This window comes from Myotis davidii, unplaced genomic scaffold, assembly GCF_000327345.1.
Source record: "Myotis davidii unplaced genomic scaffold, ASM32734v1 scaffold215, whole genome shotgun sequence".
Classification (NCBI taxonomy): Eukaryota; Metazoa; Chordata; class Mammalia; order Chiroptera; family Vespertilionidae; genus Myotis; species Myotis davidii.
The window spans coordinates 201,577-209,998 of NW_006286975.1; the positions used below are offsets into that span (position 1 = coordinate 201,577).

The 8,422-nt window shown below is 40.7% G+C and overlaps 1 protein-coding gene across 1 annotated transcript in view; it reads right to left on the minus strand.

Moving 5' to 3' along the window:
• The window catches only part of COL4A6 (collagen type IV alpha 6), a 111,866-nt gene that overhangs the window by 50,707 nt on the left and 52,737 nt on the right, over window positions 1-8,422 (minus strand). The window contains exons 7-11 of the mRNA XM_015560721.1: window positions 7,654-7,716; window positions 6,638-6,673; window positions 6,412-6,453; window positions 5,317-5,409; window positions 4,194-4,247 (exon numbers count right to left, since the gene is read on the minus strand). Of these exons, the coding sequence (XP_015416207.1) occupies window positions 4,194-4,247; window positions 5,317-5,409; window positions 6,412-6,453; window positions 6,638-6,673; window positions 7,654-7,716 (288 nt within the window). The remainder of the gene's footprint in view (window positions 1-4,193; window positions 4,248-5,316; window positions 5,410-6,411; window positions 6,454-6,637; window positions 6,674-7,653; window positions 7,717-8,422) is intronic.

The window sequence follows — 8,422 nt, forward strand, 5'->3', positions numbered from 1 at the left end:
ATTGCATATTAGCCTTTTATTATTGTTATATAGGATGTCCCTATTTACCCCCCTTTTGCCCCCTCTACCCAGCTCTTGCCTCCCACTTCTCCCTGGCCATCACCTTACTGTTTTCTGTGTCCTTGGGTTGTGCATATATCTTCTTTGGCTAATCCCTCCTTTAAATTCACTTCTTTAAATTTTTCTTTTCTGATAAGTGCTTATAACTGCACTATTATATGTTTTCTATTATATCATTTAGAATTAAGATATTTTTTAATTGAACCCTTGTAAATTTTAGCACAATTTAATAAATTATGCTAGAAGCAATTAGGAGATTTTTCATGTAATGCATACACATTTCAATTAATATTTTATTAATTTTTAATTTTTTAATATTTTAATTTGAAATAATCTCATACATGTAAAAAAACACTATAAAATACTACAGCATATTATATGTATCCTTCACCCAATTTCTTAGGTGTTAATAATTTAAACATAACCATTATACAACTAACAACATTTGGAATATATTTTTCTTATAATCTATTTAATGTTACTTTAATCTATTTACTTTGTTTTTGTTAATATTCACCCAAGGATATTTTTCCATTGAATTTTAGAGAGAGTGAAGGGAAAGGGAGAGACACATTGATTGGTTGCCTCCTGCACATGCTCTGATATGGACTGGGGATCAAGCCAGCAACTGAGGTACTTGCCCTTGACTAGAATCGAACCTAGGACCCTTCAGTCCACAGGCTAATGCTCTATCCACTGAGCAAAACAGGCTGCAGCTCAATTCATTTACTTTTAATCTATATGAGTCTTCATATTTAAAGTGGATTTTGTTTTTGATTCACCCTCATATCTGTCTTTTAATTGGTGCATTTATGCCACTGACTTTCAGAGTGCTTACTGGTAGAATTACTACCATATCAGGCAGCATCTGGGGCTTCTGGGGCAGGCCTGCCTTACCGCCCGCCAATCAGGTCCCGGGCAGCAAGGCAGGCCAGCTTCTGGGGCTTCTGGGGCCGGCCTGCCCTAGATGGCGGCGCACTGGTGGCTCGCACTGTCCCGCCCTGCCTGTAGTATGCAAATTAGCCACCATCTTTGTTGGTGGTTAATTTGCATATTGTGCTGATTAGCCAATGGCAGGCATAGCAAAGGTACAGTCAATTACCATGTTTGTCTATTATTAGGATATTTATGAGACAATCACAAATCTGAATTCTTTCTTATAACTGATATTAAGCAATTATTAATAATTAATATCTGATGATTATTGTCATTATGCTTTTAAAAAGCCTTTATCTCTTAGAAATGCTGAGGTATTTATGATGAAAAAATATGTCTGTTATTTGCTTCAGATTGGGTATGAGTTGGCAATTATTGACATTTATACCATTATGCCATTCTCTCTACTCTGTATATGTTTAAAATGTTCTATAATAAAATGTTTAGCCCTAGCTGGTTTGGCTCAGTGGATAGAGCGACAGCCTGTGGACTGAAGATTCCCGTGTTTGATTCTGGTCAAGGGCACATGCCTGGGTTGTAGGCTCCATCCTCAGTAGGGGGCATGCAGGAGGCAGCAGATCAATTATTCTCTGTCATCAGTAATGTTTCTATCTCTTTCTTCCTTCCTCTCTGAAGTCAATCTATACTAGTAATAGAGGAATATGCAAATTTTCCGGGATGCTGTCACAGTAACAGTAAGGACCAAACAGCAGGCTGCATGGGGAGACAAGGCCAGCAGGGGGGTTAGTGAGGGACGACCAAACGACTGAACAGCAGGCTGCATGGGATGACCAGGCCATCAGGGGGGGCAGCTGGGGGGGTGACCAGGCTGGCAGGGGAGCAGATGGGGGTGACCAGGTTGGCAGGGGCAGCAGTAAGGGGAGATCAGGCCAGCAGAAGGGGCAGTAAGGGGAGACCAGGCCAGCAAAGGGGCAGTTGGGGGCGACCAGGCTGGCAAGTGGGACAGTTGGGGGTGACCAGGCCATCGGGAGGGCATTTACAGGTGATCAGGCAGGCAGGCAGGCAGGTGAACAGTTAGGAGTCAGCAGTCCCAGATTGTGAGAGGGATGTCTGACAGTCTAGGCCCGATCCTTGGACATCTCCCAAGAGGCCCAGTTTGGAAAGTGTGCAAACTGGGCTGAGGAGGCTCCACCCCCGCCACCCCACCCCCCACGTACATGAACTTCATGTACCAGGCCTCTAGTAAAAATATATTTTTAAAAAGTGTAAACTTTTTACATTTTGAATGCATGCACTTTCCATTTTCATTATCACCCTAGTCCAAGCCACTGGACTGCTGTAATAGCCTCTGTTTGCTGCCTCACTCTCCCCATTTTCTCCACTCCCCCATATCCTCCAACCAGAGTGATCTTAAAAATACAAGTCAAAGCCTCCTAATAGATTCCTGCTACATTTAACATAAAAGCCATATTTGACCGATAAAAGTCTCCATGATCTAGATCAACGGTTCTCGACCTGTGGGTCGCGACCCCTCTGGGGGTCGAATGACCCTCTCACAGGGGTCGCCTCAGACCAATGGAAAACACATATATAATTACATATTGTTTTGTGATTAATCACTATGCTTTAATTATGTTCAATTTGTAACAAAGAAAATACATCCTGCATATCAGATATTTATATTACAATTCATAACAGTAGCAAAATTAGAGTTACGAAGTAGCAATGAAAATAATTTTATGGTTGGGGGTCACCACAACATGAGGAACTGTATTAAAGGGTCACAGCATTGGGAAGGTTGAGAACCACTGATCTAGATCCTTTCTCTCTGCATTCTAATGCCTGGTTCTTGGCCTTGCTCACTCTGCTTCCATCCACTCAACTTGTTGTTCCTCAAAAGCTCTGAGCTTTTTCCAAACTTAGGGTCTTCATACTTATGGTTCCCTCAGCCAGAAACAATCTTCCTGATCTTCATATGACTTGTTCCCTTATAATATGCATTTTCTTGACCATTGTCCAAAGTAGCCCAACCCATTCCCAATCCACATTCTATCACTTTACTTTTTAAAAATCTTCTATGTATCCCTTACCATTTGTTTTCTTGTTTATTGTCTGTCTCCTTCCTCATTTTCCCACTAGAATGTACTTTCCTCAAGGACAAGGACTTTTAATTATTGAACTGTTACTACTCTTATAAGCCTCAGAGTCCAGCAGAACCCCTAGCACATAGGGGCTCTCGAAAGGTTTTTTGAGTGAAAGATACAAAGGCAGATAGGAAAGTGAAGATAGGATTACTAAATTTAACTCCCATTTACTGAATAATTGATAAATGTTAGACATGTGCTAAGTCCTTTTCATTAACTTAAAAATTTGTCAAACCATAGCCAGTTTTTCTCAGTGGATAGACTCGCAGGGGTCCTCAAACTACGGCCCGCGGGCCACATGCAAATACAAATATTGTATTTGTTCCCATTTTGTTTTTTTTTTACTTCAAAATAAGATATGTGCAGTGTGCATAGGAATTTGTTCATAGTTTTTTTTTTTAACTATAGTCCGGCCCTCCAATGGTCTGAGGGACAGTGAACTGGCCCCCTGTTTAAAAAGTTTGAGGACCCCTGGGATAGAGCATTGGCTTGTGGACCAAAGGGTCCCGGGTTTGTCTCTGGTCAAGGGCACGTACCTAGTTGCAGGCTCCTCTCTGGCCTGGGCCCTGGTCAAACTTGTCCAACATCACATAGCTAGAATATGGTGAAACCAGAAATCAACCCTAAGTATGTTTTAACTCTAGAACTTGAGCCAATAAACTCTAAGATACATAGTCTCATGTAGAGTCATTATAATGTTCCCGTGGGTTCAAGAAACAAGGACATTTCAAATGGCCTGACTGGAGTGGCTTAGTGATTGAGCATCAACTTATGAACCCAAGAGGTCATGGTTCGATTCCCTGTCAGGGCACATGCCTGGGTTGTGGGCTTGATCCCCAGTGTGAGAATGCAGGAGGCAACTGATCAGTGATTCTCTCTCATCATTGATGTTCCTATCTCTTTCTCCCTTCCTCTCTAAAATCAACAATAAAAGTATATTTTTAAAAAAGAACATTTCAAATGCCTTCTAATAATGAAGATGGTGGAATTCTCTACAATAACCATAGGAAGAAGTCTTCCTGTTAGCCTTTATTGCTATAGCTTTTGTCCAATCAAACACTATGTAGATATTGACCAAATAAAGAGACTTACTGGAAATCCTGGAGGGCCACTTATTCCTGGAGAACCCTGAAGCCCTGGTTCCCCCTGGAAAAATAAGCAAAGCTTAGTGAGTGGCAGCAGGAAGCAGTGAACTTAAAGGAGACGGCTCTCTTGAGCTACTTGGGCTGGGCTGTGGGAAACCAGTGGGGTATCAGGATTGGGGCATCAAAGGGTGGTGCAAATTACAGACTGCAAAAAATCAATGGTTTGGGGAAAAGAGTAACAATTACATGCTAATTTTCCTATATGTGACCTGGAAGGACTCTCTAAAGTTTGGGAATGATCATGAATGCAAGTAATCTTTCACATGTTTATAAACTTTCTAATCAATGGATACTTCCTATAAACCTGGAGGGAACCTGGAGCTATTGTTTGCACAAAGACAAACTTAAAGAAATGGGATTAAACACCTTCTCCTGGCTGGATGCATTGACCAGAGGCACAGAATCATAAAACTTATGAAAACCCCAGGAAAGAAGGGAATGCAGATTACTGAAAAATATCTGGACAGTTTAACAGCACACAATCATTCAAATACTAGTACACCCTTATGTACACTCACTCATATCAAAATACAGAGTATAACACATATTGGCTAAATAGGTCTACAGCTTCAGCCTTGATAATTCCGATCAGGTAAATTAGGGCATCTGCTGTCACATGTTGACAATATATCCTTTTTGGTATGATCAAGTTTTAAGGGCAAATAACTTAAAAAAAAAGATACTGCAACTCAAAGAGCGACAATTTATATCGTATGTGGTCTGTCACAGTCTTCGGGAAAACGTAAGTATTGAGAAAGTTGGTAGTTAGGAGGAAAAACCCAACTCTTCAATATTTAAGTTATTTAGCATCTTGATAATTGGATCTGCAGAAGTGAAACACAGAAAATAATCACTTAAATGAATACTCAGAAAACCAAGAACACTCATATCCACATACCAAAAGACAACCTTTCATGAGGGATGAAACAAAAGGCTTTAACTTCACTTTCCAACAAAAATCCATTGCCCAGGATCCACTGCCCTTCTAGTGTGGTCAGGTTATTTGAATTGAACTTTGCTATTAATAGAAAAAAGCTTATTAACTTTTTCTGTTCTTAAATATTCACTACCTTAGATCCTTTCTTCCCTTTGGGAAATCCCATGAATTCCAGTTCTCCAGTAGATGGTGGGGGTCCTGCAGGACCAGGGAGACCAACATTCCCCTGTAAGATCAAAAGGAACTTTAAGCAAAGCAGAACCACACAGACCATTTCTCTAGAGGGTGAGTTTGTCCTCTGTAGGTAACTCACAAATAAACTGTCCATTATTTTGGCCTCTTTACCCTCACCATTGTATCAATGAGGAAATAAAACTATCAGTGCCAAGGAGTGAGAAGAATTATAAGCCTGCCCAAATGTGTTTTGTACCAGCAGTGCAGAAGAAGGAAGCAAAATAAAGGAAACTGCAGGTTCATGCTTGCCTGGTCGTGCATAAGGGTGTTTAGAGAAGAGCAAAAAGGGGTTTGAGCAAGGTGAATGGACACTTCTCTGTAACTGTGATCAGACTGTTATTAGTCTAATCCTTGTCAAAAGCACAAGAAGAGGCCGTGAAGCCCATGTTAGAACATTGGCAGCTGAATTTGCTCATTGGAGGCAGTGCAATCTACAAGAGGCACTCATGAAGGGGGAGAAAAACAAGCTTGTAGTCTCTCTTGAGGCTCCTAAATCATTATAGAGGTAAATAGGAGAATGAAGAAGGGGAGGTACAAGAGAATGGTGAACGCATGGCTAAGAAGGCAAGAGAGAGGAGATGAAGAGAGGGGAAGAGATGAGGAAGCAAGAGGAGGAGGAGGGAAGAAGAAAAGAAGGAAGGAAGGAGATAAGAAGCCAAGAAAAGAAAAGAGTAGGTGGCCAGTACACAAATACCCTGGTTGAAGGAAGAGGTAATATATTTCAAGAAAGTATATTTGTAAGACATCCACACTTCAGAGGTAAGAAGCAAGAAGACTACAATATTTTAAAGGAGAAAGACCACAATATCCTTTTTGTGGCATGTGCACATGAAGTCCTCAAGAGACCTCATCAGAAGATCCATGTGGGTGGAAAATGATCATTTCCCAAGGCAAAGATTCAAATCCCCTTACACAAGCAGGCACAAGGTTGTAACCAGAGACATGTTTTTGGAGCACATGGAATACAGATTGTATTTTGCGAAAATCTATTTACCTTGTCTCCTTTCTCTCCTTGGAAACCTAACCCCATATTCCCCTGGGGCAGGAGGCATAGGGAGGAAAAACAAAATCAATTACCAAACAAGTTCTGGGAACTTCAGTAGGAATGCAGTCTCTTTTTTTTCTACCAGAAAGTGCATTTAATCAAACCAGAGTATCTCTGAAGAAACATGATTACTTAATGGAAGGAGGCCAAATGTCCTAAGACACAGTATACTCACGTCAAGACCAGGGAGACCGGGGGGCCCTGGAGGACCCTATATTAAAGATGAAAAGAAACAGCACTTTTTAGTTTCAGACAAGAAGAATGTGAGCATGTTGAGAGTACTCTACCCATCTTGGTATAGCCTGGCATTGGTGAAGCAAACTCTAGCTCCCTCTCTCAAGGTTCCTATCTCCCAAATTGACCCAATAATCACATTCATGTTAAGATAGTGAAAGTTTCATGTGTCATTCTTCCCAATAGGCCAATTACTTTGGTGAAGGTAAACCAAAGTAATCAGTGGTAGGATTTTATGCACTGGAGAAAGAAAAATCTGGGCAGGGCTTTCCCAGAACCACACAGATGACTCGCTGTGCTTTTCCTATGCCAGCTATGGTAAACAGGATTGGTATAAAAAATAGAGAGGTAGGTAAAGCTTTCCAAGTTGCAGTGTTGAAAAAGATTTTGAAAATTCTTCTGTGCTCAGGATAGGTGATGCTGGTGGTAGTATGATTACTTAGCAGCACCAGAGGAGTGGATGGTAACAATAGATATACCAGGTATCTGCCATCTCTGGGCTATACTTTAGGTTGATCCAGACTAGGTGACTTTGGAAGCACAGAGTGAATAATCATATTGATGCTAATAAATAAAGACAATACATAGCTCCTTATAAGAGCATACTTCCTTTTAATCCTCAAGAATGGAGTTACCTTCTCTACTAGGAGAACCTACATTTACACAGGTGCACATTAAATCCATGGCCTAGTTCAGTGGTTCTCAACCTTCTAGCCCTTTAAATACAGTGACCCAACCATAAAATTATTTTCATTGCTACTTCATAATTGTAATGTTGCTACTGTTATGAATCATAATGTAAATATCTGATATGCAGGATGGTCTTAGGCGACCCCTGTGAAAGGGTCGTTCAACCGAAAAAGGGGTCATGACCCATAGGTTGAGAAGCACTGGCTTAGTGGCTAAAGCATTCATGTGAATGAATTCTATGATAACATGGTAGATTTAGTTACTTACTTGAAATCCTGGTGATCCTATAAGTCCTACAGCTCCTGGAGAGCCGGGTGCTCCTCGTGGGCCCTAGAGAGACAAGTTTTTACTAAGGTCATAAAAGCAACACAGTTTCTCAATGAAAATGAAAACATTTGCCCACAAAAACTGCACAAGAATGCTCAGATCAACTTTATTCATAATATTAAAATAATGGGAATGTCCTAGCCCAAGGCTGGCAAACCGGCTCATGAGCCACATGTGGCTCTTTGGCCCCTTGAGTGTAGCTCTTCCTAAGCCGTAGGAGTACCCTAATTAAGTTAATAACAATGTACCTACCTATATAGTTTAAAATTAAAAAAATTGGCTCTCAAAAGAAATTTCAATTGTTGTGCTATTGATATTTGGCTCTGTTGACTAATGAGTTTGCCGACCACTCTCTAGATGTCCACTGATACAAGAATTGATAAGCGAACTGCAATACATACAGTAAGATAAATAATAGTAAAATGTAACAAACTACTGATATATGAACCAATGTAAATGAATCTCAAAATCACTGTGCTAAGTGAAAAAATGCCGGGAGCCGGTCCATCCTTGCTGTTTCAAGGGACCTGGCATATATGGCATACTGTTCTTAATATATTTGCTCACCTTCTTGGCACTATGTGTTTTAACCAAGGTCACCTCTCTGAGAAAGGTTGTTTCCCCAGGTAGAGATTTTCCCCTGAAGTTAGGGAGGGGGTGAAACTCCTTAACTAAGTGCCAGGCGGGTAGTTAATCACTTTAACTACAA